Source organism: Ranitomeya imitator, chromosome 4 (assembly GCF_032444005.1).
Source record: "Ranitomeya imitator isolate aRanImi1 chromosome 4, aRanImi1.pri, whole genome shotgun sequence".
Classification (NCBI taxonomy): Eukaryota; Metazoa; Chordata; class Amphibia; order Anura; family Dendrobatidae; genus Ranitomeya; species Ranitomeya imitator.
The window spans coordinates 701,977,303-702,001,439 of record NC_091285.1 but is presented as its reverse complement, the minus strand read 5'-3'; the positions used below and the strand labels follow the sequence as shown (position 1 = coordinate 702,001,439).

Genomic DNA, 24,137 nt, shown 5'->3' with positions numbered 1-24,137 from the left:
AATCACAGACGGGAAGGAGAAGACCAAATGTTCAGTCCGGCCCCTGTGCACCAAAACCTATTTAGCAAAAAATTTCAAATGGTGACTAAAGAAGAAAAACAAAGTCAACAAAGCGTATTTCTTCACCTAAAGTAGGGATCCAAGGGGTATTGTTTCTCCTTGTGGAGAGTGATATATCAAGCATGCCACGATGAGGAGACTTTCAAGCCACAATGCTCCTCTGGGAAATATGCAAAGAGACAATTTGCTTATTTCCCAGAGGAGCATTGAGGCTTGAAAGTCTCATCTCAACAAGCTTGACATGTCACTCTCCGCAAGGAGAAACGATACCCCTTGGATCCCGGTCAGTCATCTCTCCCACAGCCAAACCAAATCTCACACTTTTCCCTGATGAGAGGCAGTACTCTGAAACAGTGTCTACAAATTAATATTCTGGTTTTGGCTTTTATCCTAGGTCATGTGGCAAGGCTTGTTAAAGAGTCAACATTAACTTCTAGGATTGCTACCGTACTTCTTATAAGTGGCACTAGAATTCTATTCCTTTTCCTCTCTAAAGAGACAAATTGCATATTTAATAAAACTATAAAATCAATCAGCATTACAGCCATGTCTTTACTTAACATTACAAATCAAGCTAACAGGTTCTCGCTACATGACTGTGGTTCTCTGCATTTTACATTTTTGGCACCGCCACCTAAGCAAAAGAGCCAAAGCCTGACGGCCGTCTTACCGTGATCAGTAGTCATGGGCAACTGCTTTCAATTAATGTGGTTTGATATAAATGTCTATTATGTAAAAAAAAATCATATTAACCCCTTTATGACATTTGTTATAATAATACGTTCCTGTGCCCTGGTCCTATTTGACCAGGGACAGATTATTACATCACTGCGATTGCCCGCGCACACAGCTTGTGCGTGGGCGATCACCGCCGGTTGTCAACTGATTCTGAAAGCTGACACACGGCACTAAGTGATAGGAGCGCTCACGCACTTCTCCCAGCACTTTATCTCCCTAAATGCTGCAATCGAAAGTGATTGCAGCATTTCGGGAGCCGCAGAGGGATGACAGCCCCACTGCACATGAATCAGAGACCTTGTGGCATGACGTAGGCTGCCAATAGTTGCCATGGTAACGCAATGTCATCATGACGACATCTGGGTCACCAGAGTTAGGAAAGTTGCTTGATCATGAACAGTGCATGATCAGCAACTTTCTGCGTCATTGCAGAGCTGACAGTTTGTACAGCACAGGGATGCTGCTGCATACCCATAGTGTACATGCAATCATCCTGCAAAAGAATGATAGCTTCATAGTAGACGAATTAAAAAAGTAAAACAAGTAAAAAAGAAAATGTTTTAAATAATTGTAAAAACATGTTTTTAATAAATGTAGAATAATAAAAAAAATAAAAAGATATTCTAGCCATAAAAATATAAACAATAAAGCACACGTTTGTTATTGTCGCATCTGCAACAGCCCGACCTATAAAACTGTTCCGGAAGTTAACACCTTTGGTGAAAACCATAAAAAAAATAAAATAAAAAGCAAGGCAAAAAGCAATGTTTTATTGTCATACCACAGAACATAAAGTGGAATAAAATGTGATCAAAAAGGCAGATATAAATCAGCATGGTATCCCTGAAAACATCATATTGTCCTGTAAAAAGACAAGCCAAGATACAGCTCCATCAGTGGAATATAAAAAAGTTATAGCTCTCTGAAAAAAGTGCTGCAAAAATACTTATTTTTTCTGTAAAATAGTTTTTAGTCTATAATAGTGCCAAAACATAAAAAAGGTATAAATGAGTTATCGCTGTAATCATACTGACCTGAATAATTAAACTGCCTTATCAATATTGCCACACATGGAACGTATAACGCCCCAAACAAAAAATTATTCCTGAATTGCTGGTATTTGTTCATTCTGCTTCCAAAAAATTGGAATAGAAAGTGATCAAAAATGTAATTTGCCTAAAATTGGTAGCAATAAAAATGGCAACTTGTCCCACAAACAGCAAGCCCTAACAAGACTCTGTGAGCCAAAATCTGGAAAAATTATAGCTCTCAAAGTGTGGTGATGCAAAAACAATTTTTTGCAATAAAAAGTGTATTTTAGCGCGTGGCAGCAGCCAAAACATAAAAACTCGATATAAATCTGATATCGCTGTAATCGCAGTTACCACAAGAATAAAGTCACCTTGTCACTTATACAGTATGAGGAAAAATAAATAAAACCAGTTCATCACCTGCTGTGGATTTTTTCATTCTGCCTCACAAAAATCACAGCAAGGTTCGGCGCACATTTATCCTGCACTCGGCTTTGAGCACTTGCATCGAGGTTTCTCTGAAATCTCTGAAATATGTGATTCAGAATGAACCCTTGGTGAAAGATTCCCTATAATGAGGCAGATGCAAGCACTGTAGGCACCGTCAGACCTGTGATCCGCCAATGTCCATCTTTTAGGATTGCATAAAAGTGCAGCCTGCCACAGTTTTGTGCACTTTTGAAAAGAAAGACACCGCTGAACAGAGGCCAGACAGAAGTAACTCTGCTGCATCACTATAGTGAGCGAATCACTCTAAAGTTTCATCTGAATCACATTAATTAGAGATTTTGATGGAAACCCCAAAGTAAGTGCTCAGCGTAAAGGGCAGGATAAATGTGATCTCAAACTTTATGTAAAATGTTCCCCATAAAAGCTTCAATTCAATCCACACAAAATAGCAAGTCCCCACTCAGGTCCGTCATCTGTTAATGGAAATATAGGAGGCGTCCATGTTACTGGTAACACAAAGGCTCTGGAAAAGCGAAATGGCTCCTCACCCACCAAAAGAAATTCAGCAAATTCTCCGCTACCAAATCCAAATGTCCCCTCCTTTCTGAGCCCCAAAGTGTACCTAAACCACATATAGAATCCATGCTTGGCATTTCTGAACCCGCTTAACTTATGGGTGCATGCCTGCAGAAGCAAGGGCTGGGCATAGGGTAATGGTGACTGCAACATACTGATCACTGCAACGGTAGTTTGCGATTTTCACTAGGCAACATTCATTACTACTTGTTTCTGGAAAATATCCATGGAGTCAAAATTGTCACTGCACCTGTAGATAAATTCCCCAAGAGGTATAATTTCCAAAATTGGGTCGTCTTGAGGGTGAAATTCTGCTTTTCTAGGAATTAGGGGCTCTGCATATGGAGTCTGCAGACTGTTCTAGAAACATCTGCACTCCAGGAGGCAAATAGCGCTCTGTCCTTCCCGAGTCTCTTCGTATGGCTATGTAGTGCTGTACAGCCACATATGGTCTATTGCCACATTCAGTAGAAATTGTGGGACGAATTTTGGTGCCATTTTTATTCACTTCTTGTGTGAAAATGTAAAATCTTGGGCTAAACAAAATTTTGGTGGTAAAAATGTAGTTATATTTTCTTCACTGTCCAATGGTATAAAATTCTGTGACATATACGTGGTATCAATATGATCATGGCACCCCTCCATGAATTCATGGAGAGGTGTAGTTCATAAAATGGGGTCTCTTATTGGGGGTTCTGCTGTGTTGGCACCTCATGGGCTCTCCTAATGGGTCCAAGCATAATAGTAAAATCTGGTGCTTCTTGCTATGGACTGTGTCTGAAAATAATTTCTTGATTACATGTAGGGTATCAGGAAAAAGTGGATATCGTTTTTTTGTAAAAAAAAAAATCCTATTAGCCCTATAAAAATTAAAAATTTGGGGATAAAACCACATTTTAGTGGTAAAAATGTAATTTATTCTTTCTTCACCACTCAATGGTATAAAATTCTGTGAGGCACACGAGATGTGAATATATTATCACTGCACTCCTAGACTAATTCATTGGGGAGTGTTGATTGTAAAATCAGTTCACATATGTGGTTTATGTTGTTCTCGCACCTCAGGGGCTTTGCCAATGTGACATGGCACCCTCAAACCATTCCACCAAAATCTGAACTCCAATATGATGCCTCTTCCTTTCTGAGCTTTGAACTGTGCCTCAAAAGTAGTATCCCCCACATATGGGGCATCGCCATACTCAGGAAAAATTGCACAACAAATTATATGGTGCAATTTCTCCTGTTCTCCTTGAAAATGCAAAATTTGGGGCCAAAATTTGTTTACTGTAGACGATATCTATAACCCTGTACGTAACCCCTTTCTCATGTACAGCACCATGGAATTAATGGTGCTATAAAAATAAATAATAATAATTATAAACATCTGTGAAGCACCAGAGAGTTTCAAGGTGCTTACCACACACCACACATCCGTTCCCTGAGGGGTCTAGTTTCCAAAAATAGTGTCACTTGTGGGATATTTTCACTGTTTAGGCACATCAGAGGCTCTCGAAAGACAACATGACGTCCTCCAATTGTTCCTGCAAATTTTGCCTTCAAAAAGTCAAGTGGCGCTCCTTCCATTCTCAACTCTACAATGCGCCCAAGCAGTGGTTTACTTCCTAATACGAGGTATCAGTATGCTCAGGAGAAATTACACAACAAATTTTGTGCCCTACTTTTACTTGTTACCATTGTCAAAATAAAAAAAAAATTGGATCTGAAGTAAATTTTTTATGAAAAAAGTTAAATGTTCACTTTTTCTTTCCACATTCCAAAAATTCCTATGAAGCACCTGAAGGGTTAATACACTTCTTGAAAGTGGGTTTCAGCACCTTCAGGGGTGCAATTTTTAGAGTATTGTCACTTTTGTGTCCTCTATCATATAAACCCCTCAAAATGACTTTAAATGTGATGTGGTCCCTATAAAAAAAATTGGTTTTGTAAATTTTGTCGGAAAAATTAAAACTCACTGGTCAACGTTAACCCTTATAACAAAAAAAAATTTGGTTGCAAATTTGTGCTGATGTAAAGTAGACGATGAAAAATTGCAAAAATTGCTAAATTGTAATCATTTTTCGCCAAATGTTCATTTTTTATCACAAATAAGCGCAAATCATACCAAACAAATTTTTCCACTATCATAAAGTATAATATGTCACGCAAAAACTGTCTCAGAATAAGTAGGATCCATTGAAGCGTTCCAGAGTTATTACCTTATAAATTTACAATGTTCAGAATTGTAAAAATTGGCCTGGTCATTAGCGTGCAAACCACTTTTGGGGGGAAAGGAGTTAAAGAGGTTGTCCCATTATCATAATCATTGATCTCTGCCGCAATCCTCAAACCAAAAAAGTGTTGATTAGTTGTCAAAAGTAAATGCAACTCCAGTTATGCATTTTTATTGCTGGTAGTTCAGTTTCTTGCTACTTATATTCATTCTATACCCAATATAACAAAATCTCCAGGCATCAAATTCCTACTAAATTTGCAACCAATCTAAACAATAAGAAGCAAAGCTGTAGCATGAACCTATGATGACGAAGATTAGAGATGAGCAAACTCGAACTGTAAAGTTTGGGGATCTTACTAGACACCTGGTGTCCTATGCTGAACTCCGAATACGGACTTCTCCTGGAAGTTGATTTTACAGTTCGGAGTCTAGAGAGAGAGAAAGAGAGAGTATGCCATCATGGAGCAGAGCAAGAATACATCTAGACATGCATTAATAAAGATAGTAACTTATAAGATGTAAGTGCAGTCTTGGGATGCAGCTACACTCTACGGCTCATCATGCATTGAGTCTCCTACTGGCCATGGTTGGCCAATGTCTACACTATTTTTAAATAAAATTATGCAGCAATTGGCAAAAAACATGAACGGAGTTCTGTCCTCATGTGTCCAGTCGCAGTGTGTGGTCTCACCATAAAAGTAGAAACAAATATTTAATTTCATTCTGTATAATTATTATGCTAAATATTGGATTTTCCTAATTGGCAACAGGACCTACGAGGAAGCGTGATTAAGATTTGCAGATTTCTTGGAAAGGAATTAGATGACGAAGCAGTGGACTCTGTGGTGAAACATGCTTCCTTTAAGAACATGAAACAGAACAATATGGCTAATTACAGCCTTGCGCCACTTGATTGGATGGACCTGGAGAAAGGCCCATTTATGAGAAAAGGTAAAAACTTATCATATTGAGAAAAAAATATATACAGTCAAGGTCATATCTTGCGTTAATTCTGCACTAGCCAATTTCTGTCATGCCTTCTCCTGGCAAGTCAGACTGAATATATGCATGCAATGTGTTTTTATCTGGTGGATTCCACTTAAAACTTGCCTGAAAAGTAAAAAAATAAAATAAATGAATTAACTTAAGCGCAGCAATGTCAAATTAACTTGCTGTTCGTAGGTCCCTTCATTTGTTACTTTTACTTTTAAATTCAAGCTTCAAAAGCCTTGAAGCGGCAGAAAGATGTGAAAAGCCCAATATTCAGGAGGCCCAAGCTTTTTTACCTTTTTCAGTTGGGTATGCTATATAACCTGCCTCAAAAAGGAAACTCTAAAGGTCTGTGTTACGGAACTGCAACACAGAACTAGGATAGAAGGGGGAAAACTGTCCCTGCACTGAGACTAGGCTGATACCTTACGATGGAGTGGGCGACCCATTCCTTGTGAATAGACTCACTGATGATTCTAGGCTAATCTCAAGTGAAGACCTATAGATAGGGGGAAGGAGTTCCCTAAAAGATCTAAGGACTGGGTATAACACAGGTCACCTCCTAATAGAAAACACAGAGAAGGCTGCACAAGAAAACTGAAAACAGAAACTAAAGATAGCAGAACCAGAGAAACCAGAACTGCACAATATCAAACACAGAAAGCTATCAAAGCACCAAGCCAGAACTCTAGTGGATTAACACTGTTGTCCAGCAAGGAATGGAAGGCCGGTGCTGGGTAATAAAGGGTTATACAATCACCTGACCTAAGACAACCCAGCACCAGGGGAAAAATACCAGCAGCAAGAAAACCACAACAAGATGGTGGATGGTCAAAACCAAAACAGATTCTAGCAGTCTTAACATATGAACTGCAATGTGAAAACGGTTTGATGCTTAGATTCCATTAGCTATTTTGGGCTTCCAAAGACGTCAAGACGTTAAAAAGTGACTGGTCCAAAAAGGGCAAACAAAAGAATTTGAGAAAAAACTAATGAAAAATGAGAGATGCAAAATAAGACTCTTCAGCGTCTTCCACTTGAAAAATTGTCAGGCTCAAAGATGTTGAAAAGACATAACGTGCACATACTCTAATGGTGACTGTACCCTAAAAGTGACATATTAACGGTGGCCAAACTGTCCAATATCAAAAGGTTCAGCCGACAGTGTAGTATGCATGGGTGCTTCTGACTGATGATTGTTGGGGGAAATAAGAATCTGGCGTTTCCAATTTCAGATTGTAGATCCTTTTATTATCTAACAGATAAGTTGCCACCAGAAATGTTTGTAGCAGCTCTCTCAAAGAAAACAGAGGAGCACTTAGAAGTGATGAGCGAGTATACTCATTGCTCTTATTTTCCCAAGCATGCTCGGGTGTCCTCCGAGTATTTTGGCGTGCTCGGAGATTTAGTTTTTGTTGACGCAGCTGCATGATTTGCAGCTGCTAGACAGCCTGAATAGATGTGGAGATTCCCTAACAAACAGGCAATCCCCACATGTAATCAGGCTGTCTAGGTACCTCAAAACATGCAGCTATGTCAACAAAATCTAAACCTACGAGCACTCCAAAAAACTCAGATGACACCCGAGCATGTTCGGGAAAACCCGAGCAACGAATATTCTGGCTCATCACTAGTCTTTAGTCAAACACTAATTCAGGTGATATACTAGGGGAATTCATTAAAGATTTTCCCTGACTCACTTCCTGTGGACTGAAAGCAATGAAACTTGGCACAGGTATTAGTCCTTCTCTACATAGGTTCCACCTAGGGACACACTTCTCTCATCTCTTAAAGCAACTGTAAACACCTCACTTGTTGAAGTCGACAGGTTGTTCCAAATGCCATGTTGTGACTTTGGAAATCAGAGTTTCATCATCTGGAAAATGCTTGCCCTTCAAAAATAACTTTATTGTTAGAAAGAGGCGGAAGTCCAATGGTGCAATTCAGGTGAATATAAGGGAAGCAGTACAATTTCAAAGCCAAAGGAGCATGCTTCCATTTGGGCAAAAAGTGGCTCAGTGGTTAACACTGCAGCCTTGCAGCGCTGGGGCCCTGGGTTCAAAACCCACCAAGGACAACATCTGCAAGGAGTTTGTATGTCATCCCCGTGTTTGCGCGGGTTTCCTCCGGGTTCTCTAACATATTCTCCGGGTGCTAGACTGCTAACAGGAAAGACTTCTGTGTCCTCACCAACAGGACGACTGACCATGCTGTCCTCCTTATCCTCATCCTCCTCCTCCCTGTCCTCAGGGCATCCCCGCTGAACAGAAGCTAATACAGATGTGTTTGTAGTACTGTTTATAGCACATGAAAGTAGCTCCTGTTCTTCCTCCTCCTCCTCCTCTTTGCCTACCAATCCACGTTGAGAAGACATGAGGCTGGGCTGAGTGTAATCCCCCTGTATGATTCCTTGCTCCATGTCGACGTGCTCCGCCTGCAATCCATCCTCTTTGATTGTGACCAGAGAGTTTTTCAGAATGTTGAGAAGCGGGATGGTGGTGCTAATTATGGCCTCATCGCCGCTCACCATCTTGGTGCAGTCCTCAAAGTTTTGGAAGATGTTACATGTTATGACCTGGTGGTTAGGAGCACCTGGAATGACCTGATAATTAAACCTCATACAGGACGAGCTCTGGGATGTGGGAGCTCTGCTGACCGCAAGCCCTAATCCTATCACACACACTATAAATAGCCGTGGAGCGCTCCTGACCAGACCTAGGCGCCTCGTCACAGCCTAAGAACTATCTAGCCCTGGAGATAGAAAATAAAGCCTACCTTGCCTCAGAGAAATTCCCCAAAGGTAAAGGAAGCCCCCCACATATATTGACTGTGAGTAAAGATGAAAGTCACAAACGCAGAAATGAAACAGGTTTCAGCAAAGGGAGGCCAGACTTACAAAACAGACAGAGGATAAGAAAGGTAACTTTGCGATCAGCACAAAAACCTACAAAAGACCACACAGAGTGTGCAAAAAAGACCTCCGCACCGACTCACGGTGCGGAGGGGCCACTCTGCATCCCAGAGCTTCCAGCTAGCAAGACAAAATCATGAAAACCAGCTGGACAAGAAAACAGAGAACAAAATAAGACAATAAGGAACTTAGCTTCTGCAGGAGAAGGCAGGTCACCAGAGAGATCCAGGAGCGAACTGAACGAATGCAAAAACATTGACAGCTGGCAGAAGCAGAAGCTTCACTCATAGCCAACAGAGGGAGCCCATAGACAGAACTCACCGAAGTACCATTCACGACCACAGGAGGGAGTTCGGCAACAGATTTCACAACAGTTACATATGTCTGACATCCATGTCCACTCCTGAGGTCTTATGTGTGGAGTCTGACCTGAAATTCGATGGCCTTGTTGATGTTGGTAGTCAACAACGGCCCTCTTCGGCTCACAAATCCTTTCCAACATATGCAGCGTAGAGTTCCAGCGCGTGGGGACATCACAAAACAGCCGGTGAGCTGGAAGGTAAAAACGCTACTGAAGCACGGCAAGGGTGGCTGAAGCTGTAGCTGACTCTCTAAAATGGGCAGAGAGACGCAGTACATTCACTAGCAGATCCGGCTGCTCTGGGTAGCTTTTCAGAAAATGTTGAACCATAAGGTTAAGCACATGTGCCAAGCAAGGTATGTGTGTGAGCTCACCTTGCCTCAGAGCCGCCACCAGGTTACGGCCATTGTCACACACGACCGTGCCTGGCTGTAGGTTCGGCGGTGTCATCCAGACATCTGACTGCTCTTTCTGCGCTGTCCACAACTCTTCTGCATTGTGCGGTTTGTTACCTAGGCAGATTAGCTTCAACATAGCCTGTTGCCTCTTGGCTAAGGCAGTACTTCAGTGCTTCCAGCTTCTGACTGATGTGTTGATTTCAGAGATGGAGGATGAAGAGGAGGAGGTGCAGGAGCTGTAGACTGTGGGGGCAACCCTGATTGACGTAGGGCCAGCAATCCTCGGCATGGGGAGGATGTGTCCCATCAGAAGGACCGACTGGTTCCCGGCTATCACTATGTTAACCCAGTGTGCCTTCATAGAGATGTACCATCCCTGCCCACAAGCACTTGTCCACGTATCCGTAGTTAGGTGGACATTCCCGGTAACAGCATTCTTGAGGGCACAGGTAATGTTATGGGACACATACTGGTGCAATGCCGGTACGGCACGCAGGGAGAAATAGTGGTGTCTGGGGACCAAGAAATATTAGAATTGAAGACTGTGGCCTGTGGGGCATTGGCTGGGTATTTCCGCTTGCATTCAAAAGACTGTATTATAGACAACTTGACGCTTTGCTGGGACAAGAACGTGGACGGGCTTGCTGATGGTGCTGCTTGACTGTGGGCCATAACAGGTGCAGGTCTAGAGGCATCTTCACATGCTCGGTTTACTGGGGATTGGCTTCTATGCAAAACAGTGGAAGAAGCAGGGGTGTGACCAGCAGGCAGCGGTCCTAGAGCCTGTGGTTCGGCCCACAAAGTCAGGTACTTTGCTTGCATGTGCCTGATCATGCTGTTGGTGGTCAGGCTGTTTGTTTTGCTACCCCTGCTCATGCGGGCATGGCAGGTGCTGCAAATGGCCTGTTTGGGGTTATCGGCAGAGTCTTTAAAAAATAGCCAGTCGAGGGAAGATCTCACAGGTGGAATGGCAACTTCACTCATCTTGGTGTTATGGGAATGGATGCACGCCTTCTGTCTGTAGCCACCACACTGCTTCTTCCTGCCTGTTGGGGGGATATGCCTCCTTCCCCATTTGTGCTGCTGTCCTCACTATGCATGTCCTCCTGCCAGGATGGGTCAGTCACTGTGTCATCCACTACCTCGTCTTCCACATCCGCCCCCTGCTCCTCCTCCAGACTTTCTGGCAATTGTGTCTCATCATCATCCACCTCTTGTGATACTTTCCCACCGTCTCCTTTGTGTGACTAGGGCTGGTCAAATCTTTGGGCAAATCTACATGCGATCTCAACTTTCTCCACTTAAAGTTGACCGGCTGAGATTTCTGAATGTTGAAATGGAAAACTGATCAGCTCTTCAGAGTGTCCAAGTGTGGAATCAGTTGTCTCAGGGCACTTGGCATGGTGGGATGAAGGAGGATGAGGGTGAGGAATATCCTGGCCACACTTACGGCTACTCAGACTTGACTGTGTGGAAGACAAGGTGGTGGTGGTGGCTAAGTGACTGGAAGCATTATCTGCTATCCAACCAACAACCATTTCACACTGCTTTGGCTTCAATAGTGGTGTGCTGCAGTCCCCTAGAAACTGGGACAGGAAGGTCAAGCAAGAAGATGTGGGTCTTTGTTGTTGCCCACTTTCACCTTGCCCACGGCCTCGTCCTCTGGATGTACATCAGCATCACGTCCACTTCCCCATCCCTTGCCCCTTGCCATAACCATTTTAAATGGACTTCTGCACTATTTCAAATGCTCAACACATACAGTTAGGTCCATATATATTTGGACAGAGACAACATTTTTCTAATTTTGGTTATAGACATTACCACAATGCATTTTAAACAAAACAATTCAGATGCAGTTGAAGTTCAGACTTTCAGCTTTCATTTGAGGGTATCCACATTAAAATTGGATGAAGGGTTTAGGAGTTTCAGCTCCTTAACATGTGCCACCCTGTTTTTAAAGGGACCAAAAGTAATTGGACAGAGTCAATAATTTTAAATAAAATGTTCATTTTTAGTACTTGGGTTGAAAACCCTTTGTTGGCAATGACTGCCTGAAGTCTTGAACTCATGGACATCACCAGACGCTGTGTTTCCTCCATTTTGATGCTCTGCTAGGCCTTCACTGCGGTGGTTTTCAGTTGCTGTTTGTTTGTGGGCCTTTCTGTCTGAAGTTTAGTCTTTAACAAGTGAAATGCATGCTCAATTGGGTTGAGATCAGGTGACTGGCTTGGCCATTCAAGAATATTCCACTTCTTTGCTTTAATAAACTCCTGGGTTGCTTTGGCTTTATGTTTTGGGTCATTGTCCATCTGTAGTATGAAACGACGACCAATCAGTTTGGCTGCATTTGGCTGGATCTGAGCACACAGTATGGCTCTGAATACCTCAGAATTCATTTGGCTACTTCTGTCCTGTGTCACATCATCAATAAACACAAGTGACCCAGTGCCACTGGCAGCCATGCATGCCCAAGCCATCACACTGCCTCCGCCATGTTTTACAGATGATGTGGTATGCTTTGGATCATGAGCTGTACCACGCCTTCGCCATACTTTTCTCTTTCCATCATTCTGGTAGAGGTTGATGTTGGTTTCATCTGTCCAAAGAATGTTCTTCCAGAACTGTGCTGGCTTTTTTAGATGTTTTTAGCAAAGTCCAGTCTAGCCTTTTTATTCTTGATGCTTATGAGTGGCTGCACCGTGCAGTGAACCCTCTGTATTTACTTTCATGCAGTCTTCTCTTTATGGTAGATTTGGATATTGATACGCCGACCTCCTGGAGAGTGTTGGTCACTTGGTTGGCTGTTGTGAAGGGGTTTCTCTTCACCATGGAGATTATTCTGCGATCATCCACCACTGTTGTCTTCCGTGGAGGCCCAGGTCTTTCTGCATTGATGAGTTCACCAGAGCTTTCTTTCTTTCTCAGGATGAACCAAACTGTAGATTTTGCCACTCCTAATATTGCAGCAATTTCTCGGATGGGTTTTTTCTGTTTTCGCAGCTTAAGGATGGCTTGTTTCACCTGCATGGAGAGCTCCTTTGACCACATGTTTACTTCACAGCAAAACCTTCCAAATGCAAGCACCACACCTCAAATCAACTCCAGGCCTTTTATCTGCTTAATTGAGAATTACATAACGAAGGGATTGCCCACACCTGTCCATGAAATAGCCTTGGAGTCAATTGTCCAATTACTTTTGGTCCCTTTAAAAACAGGGTGGCACATGTTACGGAGCTGAAACTCCTAAACCCTTCATCCAATTTTAATGTGGATACCCTCAAATGAAAGCTGAAAGTCTGAACTTCAACTGCATCTGAATTGTTTTGTTTAAAATTCATTGTGGTAATGTCTATAACCAAAATTAGAAAAATGTTGTCTCTGTCCAAATATATATGGACCTAACTGTATGTCTTTATTAGTAGCAAAATAATATGTGATCAGTATGCCTGAAAATCTACGATTAATCAAACACAAACACCAAGCAGGCCTCAGCCTGACCTCACAGACTGTATTCAATTTTTTTTAAAAGATAGTTTATGCGAAATAGTGCTGTATAGACTTTGCACATCACACAGCCAAAAAATAAGTACACCGGCCTCCAATGCTGAAACTTGGAGCACAGAGATATATGACGGCTCTAACTCAAATACCACACTGGCAAATCTGTGGCCTTTCAATTTTTTGTGCTAAATAGCGCTCTATAGAATTGGAGTATCACACAGTTAAAAAATAAGTACACCGGCCTCCAATGAACAAACTTGGAGCACAGAGATATGTGACAGCTGTAACGAAATTACCCCACTGGCAAATCTGGGTCATTTCAATTTTTTTATGCTAAATAACGCTGTATAGAATTTGAGTATCACACAGCCAAAAAATAAGTACACCGGCCTCCAATGCCCAAACTTGAAGCACGCAGATATATGAGGCCTTTTTCGGTGAATTTAAAACACCAAAAAAAAAAAAAGGGGCACAAGGGTAGCACACACAACTATGCCTGACAAAGAATAACTTTTCAACAGGCCTCAGTCTGACAGAACAGACTGTATATATATATATTTTTTTTTCTTTTTTTGGGGGGGGGGGTTGGAAAAAAAATATAGACAGTAAATAAGCTGCAGCAGCAGGCAGTTATAGAGTTTTGGGAAGGATGCATTGGGACCAATGGACGCACATACAGTGCCTGCAGGCCTTGCACTGATGTGGATATGATGTGCCCTGCCTACCTCGCGCTGCAAAATCGGAACCCACGAATTAGGCCTAAAAAGGGCTTTTGGTTTCTGAGGAGTTGTGGATGTAAGATTTGCAGCTCTACACTAACTCTAAAACCACGATTCTGACCCTACCTCGGCAGCAGCTCTCCCTACTCTCACTGAAACAGGAACAGATTGCGGCGAGCAGGGCGGCGCCTGGTCGTTTATCCTCGGGATGATGCTGTGCGGCCCAGCCAATCACTGCACGACCACAACAAATATGGCTGTGGTGTTTCATGGCCTGGAAGACAATCCCTGCACCATGATTGGGTCTCAAAAGTCCGGCAAAAATGCTGGCTGCAGACACCAGTTACCGCCAAATAATTCCAGAAATGTTCGCTGCTCGGCGAGTACCCCGAGTGCTTCGAAACTCGGGCGAGTAACGTGTAGTGGCGAGCACGTTCGCTCATCACTAATTACTACATCTATTTTAATATAGGAGTAGAGTAAAATCAATATATTGTTTTTGCAAGTAGATTTGTCACAAAAAATTGAAGACATTCCTGATACAGGCAAAGTTATTGAGAATCCTGAAGTGTCAAGCACAAGTTGCTTATTTCTGACTTGCAATAAACCCCAGTTTCAACTAAGCCCAGCAAGACTTATGGATCTCTCCATATTTAAATCTTTAGCTAGTCCAGGTCCAATTTCTTCTGACTGCCGCTGTTTTGAGCTTTATTCTCAGGCATAGAAGATAGCAGGCTCCATTTATATAACAGATGTTCCTCTTGTGCCGGTGACTGGCACACATGCGTTGTTCCTGAATAGAGAATCATAATTTTGACTGGGAAGCCTCATTTATATATAATGCTGTTGTCTCTCAACACTTTAGCTACAGGTGCTTGTTCCTTTCTCTTAGCAATTGTCGACATAGACAAATCTGGAAAAACTGAAATATTCTGAAAAGGGTCTGGCAAGTTAGGCTTTTTCCTCAGATTTAGTAAAAAGGCTTCCTTAGCTTAGAAAAATTAAATTATGCCAATATAATCGTTGGCAAAGATGGGTTAAAATTCTTTGGCTTAGGAACAATATGGATTCTGTCTATCATCAAGTCCCGTGGTCGTGTTCTGGAAGGACCATGTTAGGGTTGGTGGAACGCACCAAATATATTATTTATTAAATGGAATTGGTGCGTTCGCAACCCGGGATCCACCATGCAGGAAAATACCTGCTGCTAAATAATGGCGGCTCTATATGGCGGTATATACCAACTCTGTTAGCTTCACAGAGTAACCGCGAGAGGAAAGCTCTGTGCCCTGTTAGACTTTCACAGAGGCACAGGCCAACTACGCAGATGTGAGCAGTGAGTGGTTATGCATGCATACAAACTCCTCGCCGGAGGAGCCAGCATTCTAGGGGCTTATTTCAGCTGGGTCCCTGAACACATTCAAACACATGACCAATTTGGCGCAAAGCATATAACATAAGACGATACTAGTGCATGGCCGTGCGGCCATGCGAGCCTTAAATAGCTGCAGCACATACAGGACCTGTGAAAGAAGGACCAATGGAATTGCTGCAGCACCTGAGCACGTGACCCCAGACCTCCACTGAGAGATCCTGCCCTGGGCATGCTCAGTGTGCAAAGCAGAACTAGTCCTAGTACCTGCAGGACCTTCCATGAGAAGGACCAATGGGAGTCGCTGCAGTACCTGAGCATGTGACCCTAGACCTCCACTGAGAGATCTTGCCCTGGGCATGCTCAGTGTGTGTAAATATGGACTTAGTCCCAGAGAAGCCTGCTCGCCGCAGATCAGTGCAGGGTACAATAGGAGAGCCAGAAAAGGCAGCAGTAACTCTATGCACAGAATCAGCCTCAGCGAGACGCTGGGAGCGACGTCTCCGCTGAGCAGATCCCACTGCGGCCGATGCAGAATGGGAGACCGCAGCAGACACGGATCGAGATTCCCCCTGTGCAGCAGAGGAAACTCGACTCCTAACATTACCCCCCCCTCCTAGGGCCCCCCCCTCCTTGAGCCTCACTACGCTCAAAAGCTGCAATAAGCAGCGGAGCCTGAATGTGCTCCACAGGCTCCCAGGTTCTATCCTCTGGGCCGTGACCCTTCCAGTCCACCAGATAAAATTTCTTGCCACGTACCACCATGCACCCCACAATAGCATTCACCTCAAACTCATCCGTGGATGAACCCGATGTCCCAGCAGATGACTCAGAAAACCGGGACAAATGAACGGGCTTTAAGAGGGAAACGTGAAAAGTATCGGTGATACCAAGGCGTGGAGGAATAGCCAAACGGTAGACCACAGGGTTGACCTGTTCCAGAACCTTAAACGGGCCAATGTAGCGAGGAGCAAACTTAGTGGACTCAACTCGCAGCCTGATGTTACGGGCGGAGATCCACACTAAGTCGCCAGGAGCAAAGATCGGAGCAGGGCGCCGGTGTGTATCAGCCAAAACCCTCATTCTCTCCTTGGAGGCCTGGATGGCATCCTGTGTGCGGTCCCAGATGTCACGTGCCTCCACCGCCCAGTCTGCCACCCTAGAATCGGTGGATGACACAGGCATGGGCACAGGGACACGCGGATGCTGGCCGTAATTAAGGAGAAAAGGAGTCTGACCAGTGGAATCGGCTACGGCGTTGTTCAAGGCAAATTCCGCCCAAGGTAGCAAAGATGCCCAGTCATCCTGCCTAACAGAGACGAAATGTTGCAAATATGTCACCAGAGTCTGGTTGGTTCTCTCCACCAACCCATTCGTCTCGGGATGATATGCAGAGGAGAGGTTCAACTCTATGCTGAGTAAACGGCAGAGCTCTCTCCAAAACCGAGACGCGAACTGGGGACCCCGATCGCTGACAATTTTATCAGGCATACCATGTAATCGGAAAATGTGCTTAATGAACAACACCGCCAAGGCCCGTGTAGAAGGTAACCGTGGAAGTGACACCAAATGCACCATCTTAGAGAAATGGTTGGTGACAACCCAAATAACGGAGCAGCCACGCGACTTGGGTAAGCCCACCACAAAGTCCATCCCAACCATCTCCCAGGGCCTGTCTGCCACAGTTAGAGGGTAAAGCAGCCCAGCAGGCCGTTGCCGAGGAGACCGATTCTGGGCGCAAGAAACGCATGCCTGAATATAGTCCCTGACATCTCGGGCCATATGCGGCCACCAGTATGTTCTCGCCAGAAGCTCAGATATCCTCTTGGTCCCAAAATGCCCACCCACTCTGGAGGAGTGAGCCCAAGAGAGAACCTCCGGTCGCAAATTTGCTGGCACAAAAGTCTTGCCCGGGGGCACAGACTCTAGCGAAACCGGAGCTACAGTTCTCAGGCTCTCAGAAGGGACAATAAGCCGAGGCTCCTCCTCCTCAGATGACACTACGGAGCGGGAGAGAGCGTCGGAACTAACGTTCTTCTCCCCGGAGAGAAAATGGAGAGTAAAATGGAACCGGGAGAAGAACAGGGACCATCTAGCCTGGCGAGAATTCAGCCGCTGGGCCATCTGTATATACACCAAGTTCTTGTGGTCAGTGAAGACTTGGAAGGGAAAGCGAGCTCCCTCCAAGAGGTGTCTCCACTCTGAAAAAGCCAACTTCATGGCTAGCAACTCCCTGTCCCCGATGGAATAATTCCTCTTCGCTGGTGTGAAGGTCTTGGAGAAGAAGAAGCAAAGATGCTTCCGACCTTGAGCATCCTTTTGGAAAAGGACTGCTCCAGCACCAACGGATGAGGCATTCACCTCCAAGATAAATGGTTTATCTACATCAGGGCGATGTAGGATGGGAGGGCTAGCGAAGTGTGACTTGATCGAGAGAAAGGCTTTGGAGACCTCCTCTGACCACAACTTGGGATTTGCTCCCTTCTTGGTGAGGGCAACCAAGGGAGCTACCAAAGTTGAGAAGTGTGGAATGAACTGGCGATAGTAATTAATGAACCCCATAAAGCGCTGCACCGCTTTAAGAGAACGGGGTTCCTGCCAGTCCATTACAGCCTGTAGCTTGGCAGGATCCATAGCCAAACCCTGGGCAGAGATGATATAACCAAGGAAAGGCAAGGACTCCTGCTCAAACTGTTATGAAAGGCAATTCAGAATCACAATGGACATGGAGGTCAGAGCACATACAGTGATCTGACAATAACCCAAAATAATAGAACGAGCTCTGAGACGTGGGAACTCTGCAGACCACAATCCCTAATCCTATCAAACCACACTAAAGGTAGCCGTGGAGCGCTCCTGACCAGAACCTAGGCGCCTCGTCACAGCCTGAGAAACTAGCTATTCCTGAAGATAGAAAAATAAGCCTACCTTGCCTCAGAGAAATTCCCCAAAGGAAAAGGCAGCCCCCCACATATAATGACTGTGAGTAAGATGAAAACACAAACATAGAGATGAAACAGATTTAGCAAAGTGAGGCCCGACTAGCTGAATAGAACGAGGATAGGGAAGATAACTTTGCGGTCAGCACAAAAACCTATAAATAACCACGCAGAGGGGACAAAAAAACCCTCCGCACCGACTAACGGTACGGAGGTGGTCCCTCTGCGTCTCAGAGCTTCCAGCAGGCGAGAAAAACCAATAAAGCAAGCTGGACTGAAAAATAGCAACAAAATAACATAAGCAAAACTTAGCTTTGCAGAGCAGCAGGCCACAGGAATGATCCAGGGAAAAAAACAAGTCCAACACTGGAACATTGACAGGAAGCATGGATCAAAGCATCAGGTGGAGTTAAGTAGAGAAGAAGCTAACGAGCTCACCAGATCACCTGAGGGAGGAAACTCAGAAGCTGCAGTACCACTTTCCTCCACAAACGGAAGATCCCAGAGAGAATCAGCCGAAGTACCACTTGTGACCACAGGAGTGAACTCTGCCACAGAATTCACAACATCAAACACACACTTCTCCAACTTGGCGCAGAGGGAATTTGCCCGTAAGAGGTCGAAGACTTTGCGAACATCTCTCCGATGGGAGTCAATATCTGGAGAGTAGATGAGAATATCATCCAGATAGACTACGACCGAGGTGGTGAGCATATCTCGGAAGATGTCATTCACAAAGTCTTGGAAAATGGCTGGGGCATTACAGAGCCCGAAGGGCATCACCAGATATTCATAGTGCCCATCCCTGGTGTTAAAAGCCGTCTTCCATTCATCCCCCTCACGGATGCGAATCAGGTTGTAAGCACCCCGCAGATCTAACTTTGTAAATACCCTTGCTCCCCATAGCCTATCAAAAAGCTCAGATATCAGGGGTAATGGGTACTTGTTCTTAACGGTGATGGCGTTAAGACCCCTGTAGTCTATGCATGGACGTAAGTCTCCAGTCTTCTTCTGTACGAAGAAGAGCCCAGTCCCTGCCGGTGACACTGACTTCCTAATGAATCCTCTTGCCAGATTCTCTTGGATGTACTGAGACATTGCCTCCATCTCCGGGAGAGATAACGGATAGACTCGACCCCGGGGAGGCTCAGCACCAGGCAAGAGATCAATAGGACAGTCATAGGGGCGGTGAGGAGGAAGGGTCTCCGCAGCCCTTTTGGAGAACACGTCTGCATAGGGCCAATACTGCTTGGGCAGAGAAGAAAGATCTGCGGGTACCTGTGTAGTAGCAACCTGAACACACTCCCTCTGACATCTACCCTCGCAGGATTTACTCCATCCCAAAATTCTCCCTGAGGACCACTCAATATGAGGAGAATGGTAGCGAAGCCATGGTATCCCCAACAGGACCTCATCAATTCCCTCAGGAATGACTAATAGGGAGATTATCTCCTGATGTGATGGAGACACAGAAAGCGTGAAAAGAATGGTTTGGTGGGTAATCTGTGAGGGTAGTGTCGACCCATTTACCACTCGAACAGTTACTGGCTTGGCGAGCATCACCAAGGGTATTGCGTGACGCTGGGCAAAAGCGGAAGACATAAAGTTACCCTCTGCCCCAGAATCCATGCATAGCTCGACCATAAGAGTGGATGGGTCTATGGTAATTGTCCCCTTGAAGGACAACTTTGAGGCAAACGTCGCCGTGTCTAGTGTACCTCCTCCAACTGCCACTAGACGTTGACGTTTCCCCGACCACTGAGGACCCTTGGAGGCAAGATGTCCTGACTGCCGGCAAACATGACGGACCTTATGTGCATGGGCGGACTGAGACTTGGATCCCGCTTGAGTCACCTCTAAGGCCTCATGTGACTCGGATGCCTGAACTGGAGATTCCAAAGGTTTGGCGAAGGTGGGAGCCAGCCGAAACCTCTGCCTACACTGGGCTCACTCCAACCTTCGCTCGTGAAAACGAAGGTCTATGCGAGTAGATATGGCTATGAGCTCCTCCATTGTGGTGGGAATCTCCCTAGTGGCCAAAGCGTCCTTCACATGGTCAGCCAGCCCCCTCCAAAATACGGGAATGAGGGTTTTATCTGGCCATTCCAACTCAGACACTAATGTCCGGAAGTGAACAGCAAAATGGCTGACCATGGTTGAACCTTGAGTCAAAGCCAGCAGTTGGAGCGCTGTATCATGGGTGACCTGAGGTCCTAAAAAGACCTGTTTCAGAGTGTCCAGAAACTGAGGAACACTCCGCACCACATGATCGTTGCGCAGCGGCGTAGCCCACTCCAACGCTCTGTCCGACAAGAGAGAGATTATGAATCCCACCTTTGCCCGCTCAGTAGGGAAACGTGCAGCCAGGAGCTCGAGGTGTATACCACATTGGCTCACGAAACCCCTACAGGACTTACTGTCCCCAGAGTAACTCTCAGGCAAAGGAAGGTGAGATAGGGTGGGAACAGAGGTGGCAGTGGGTAAAGCTGCTGCAGCCACGCTAGCAGCCTGAACAGCTATTGCGGTAACATCCACCGCCGAGGTTGCACGCTCAAGAGACGCCAACCGGCCCTCCAGCAGCTGGATGTACTCCTGCAATCGCTGTTCATCCGCCATTACTTAGCCAGATCCTGGCGCTAGTATACTGTTAGGGTTGGTGGAACGCACCAAATATATTATTTATTAAATGGAATTGGTGCGTTCGCAACCCGGGATCCACCGTGCAGGAAAATACCTGCTGCTAAATAATGGCGGCTCTATATGGCGGTATATACCAACTCTGTTAGCTTCACAGAGTAACCGCGAGAGGAAAGCTCTGTGCCCTGTTAGACTTTCACAGAGGCACAGGCCAACTACCCAGATGTGAGCAGTGAGTGGTTATGCATGCATACAAACTCCTCGCTGGAGGTGCCAGCATTCTAGGGGCTTATTTCAGCCGGGTCCCTGAACACACTTAAACACAATCTCCTCGCCGGAGGTGCCAGCATTCTAGGGGCTTATTTCAGCCGGGTCCCTGAACACATTCAAACACATGACCACTTTGGCGCAAAGCATATAACATAAGACGATACTAGCGCATGGCCATGCGGCCATGCGAGCCTTAAATAGCTGCAGCACATATAGGAACTGTGAAAGAAGGACCAATGGAATTGCTGCAGCACCTGAGCACGTGACCCCAGACCTCCACTGAGAGATCCTGCCCTGGGCATGCTCATTGTGCAAAGCAGAACTAGTCCTAGTACCTGCAGGACCTTCCATGAAAAGGACCAATGGGAGTCGCTGCAGTACCTGAGCATGTAACCCTAGACCTCCACTGAGAGATCTTGCCCTGGGCATGCTCAGTGTGTGTAAATATGGACTTAGTCCCAGAGAAGCCTGCTCGCCACAGATCAGTGCAGGGTACAATAGGAGACCCAGAAAAGGCAGCAGTAACCCTATGCACAGAATCAACCTCAGCGAGACGCTGGGAGCGACGTCTCCGCTGAGCAGACCCTACTGCGGCCGATGCAGAATGGGAGACCGCAGCAGACACGGATCGAGATTCCCCCTGTGCAGCAGAGGAAACTCGACTCCTAACAGACCATCTTCCGAAATTTACAAAATTGAATAGTAAGCTTTTTTTCTTGAACAGTCTCTGAGAACCCCTTACCCGAATATTATTGTTGCGTGATCGGTCTTCTACATCACAAATCTAACCTTTAAAGGGAACCTGTCACCCCGTTTTTTCAGATTGAGATAAAAATACTGTTAAATAGGGCCTGCGCTGTGCGTTACAATAGTGTATGTAGTGTACCCTGATTCCCCACCTATGCTGCGAAATACATTACCAAAGTCGCCGTTTTCGCCTGTCAATCAGGCTGGTCAGGTTGGGTGGGCGTGGTGACATCGCTCTTTTCTTCCCCAGCTTTCCGTTGGTGGCGTAGTGGTGTGCGCATGTCCAAGTGCCGAATCCACTGCGCGCACGTGAAGAAACAGCGCGTGATCTGCGCTATTACCCCATGTCATCGGTGGGGGCGGCCATCTTCCTGGGGCCGCGCGTGCGCAGATGGAGTGCTCTGCTGCACGGGGCTTCAGGAAAATGGCCGCGGGATGCCGCGCATGCGCAGATGGAGATTGCGGTGGCCATTTTCCTGAAGCCCCGTGCAGCAGAGCACTCCATCTGTGACCTCGTCTCCCGGTACTTTCCTGCACGCAACCTCCGATCCGCACAAGATCTCCTTCTCTACTCCCCTCTTATCTCCTCTTCCCACAATCGCATACAAGATTTCTCTCGCACATCACCCCTACTCTGGAACCCTCTACCTCAACATATCAGATTCTCGCCTACCATCAAAACCTTTAAAAAGAACCTGAAGACCCACCTCTTCCGACAAGCCTATAACCTGCAGTAACCACCGATCGACCAAACCGCTGCATGACCAGCTCTATCCTCACCTACTGTATCCTCACCCATCCCTTGTAGATTGGGAGCCTTCGCGGGCAGGGTCCTCTCTCCTGTACCAGTTATGACTTGTATTGTTTAAGATTATTGTACTTGTTTTTATTATGTATACCCCTCCTCACATGTAAAGCGCCATGGAATAAATGGCGCTATAACAATAAATAATAATAATAATAATTTAAATGAATAGGGGTCAAAGTGCAGTACCTGACTGTGGTCACTATAAATATTCTGTATTCCCGGCATTATCTGAGAACTTCCAGCTGGCGACGGTAACAGCTGGTCGGCCGGGTTGCTGTAGCCTATTGTTCAGATATTGATGACCTATTTCTACGTGATCATGTGTTTTTATTGTGCATTGACAGTTATTCAAGGATTTAAGTTTGAATGAAATGTTCTACTATTGTTTTCATGATTAGACTTTAGACTTGTATTCCCGTCTTTTTATCCCATTTATAGCTCCTTTTTTTCTGATATATTTTTCTGCGGAAGGCATCAGTACAACGTAGAAACGTGTAGTTTATGTTTATTTGATGAAATTCTTTTTGCCCTTATCCAATTTTGTCTGGACTATGCCACATTCTTCACATTTTTTATTTCTTTACTATTCCTAAGTATTGTGTTTTAGGACTGCTACTATTTTAGGGGTTACTATGTGCCTATAACAGATCTCTTAAACATAAATTTAAATATTTTGTCACCACTTGTGATTTACAGGGATAGTCGGAGATTGGAAAAATCATTTTACTGTGGCTCAAAATGAATATTTTGACAAGATCTACAAGGCAGAAATGAAAGACTTCAGTGTGAAGTTTCCTTGGGATACAAACATACCGGAATAACGTGGCTTTGCCAGCTGACAAATGTTCGCAGTACAGTAAATCATAAGACATGAATAAGATTAATGATGTAGTAAAGGATATTTATGTTTTCCGGATGTTCTGCCTGTACTGAATTAATTTCAATATTTTCAATAAATTTATTGCATTTGAGTGGAATCCATGTTTCCGTATCTGTATATAAAGAATCTTTACAGGTAACGGGTTTGTTCCTGCAGCCGGTGGCTTCTAATGACTGACCTTGTACATCTCTTATGTGTTAGCCAGGTTCTTGATGGCAGTCCATCTGTTTATAGAGATGATCGACCATACCAGACATTCCCCATATCACAAAGAAGGTAGAAGACCGGGTTTCTTGTATCCACGCTGACCACACAACGATGGAAATGTTCTTAAAAGCTTTATTGTGCCGACGCATTTCAAGGCAATCTGATTAATTTTTGGCCTTGAGGAAGTAGCAGATTGGCACGAAACGCGTCGGCACAATGAAGCTTTTAAGAACATTACCATCATTGTGTGGTCAGCGTGGATACAAGAAACCCGGTCTTCTTCTACCTTCCTTGTGACAATGGTAT

General features: G+C 44.9%; 1 protein-coding gene across 2 annotated transcripts in view; it reads left to right on the top strand.

The window, feature by feature from the left end:
* Positions 1-23,721, top strand: part of LOC138677398 (sulfotransferase 2B1-like) — a 100,001-nt gene extending 76,280 nt beyond the window's left edge. For both annotated transcript variants that reach the window (XM_069767492.1, XM_069767491.1), the window contains 2 exons: positions 5,859-6,039; positions 23,441-23,721. In XM_069767492.1, coding sequence (XP_069623593.1) covers positions 5,859-6,039; positions 23,441-23,565 — 306 coding nt within the window. In that variant the 3' untranslated portion in view covers positions 23,566-23,721. The remainder of the gene's footprint in view (positions 1-5,858; positions 6,040-23,440) is intronic.
* Positions 23,722-24,137: the final 416 nt, after the last annotated feature.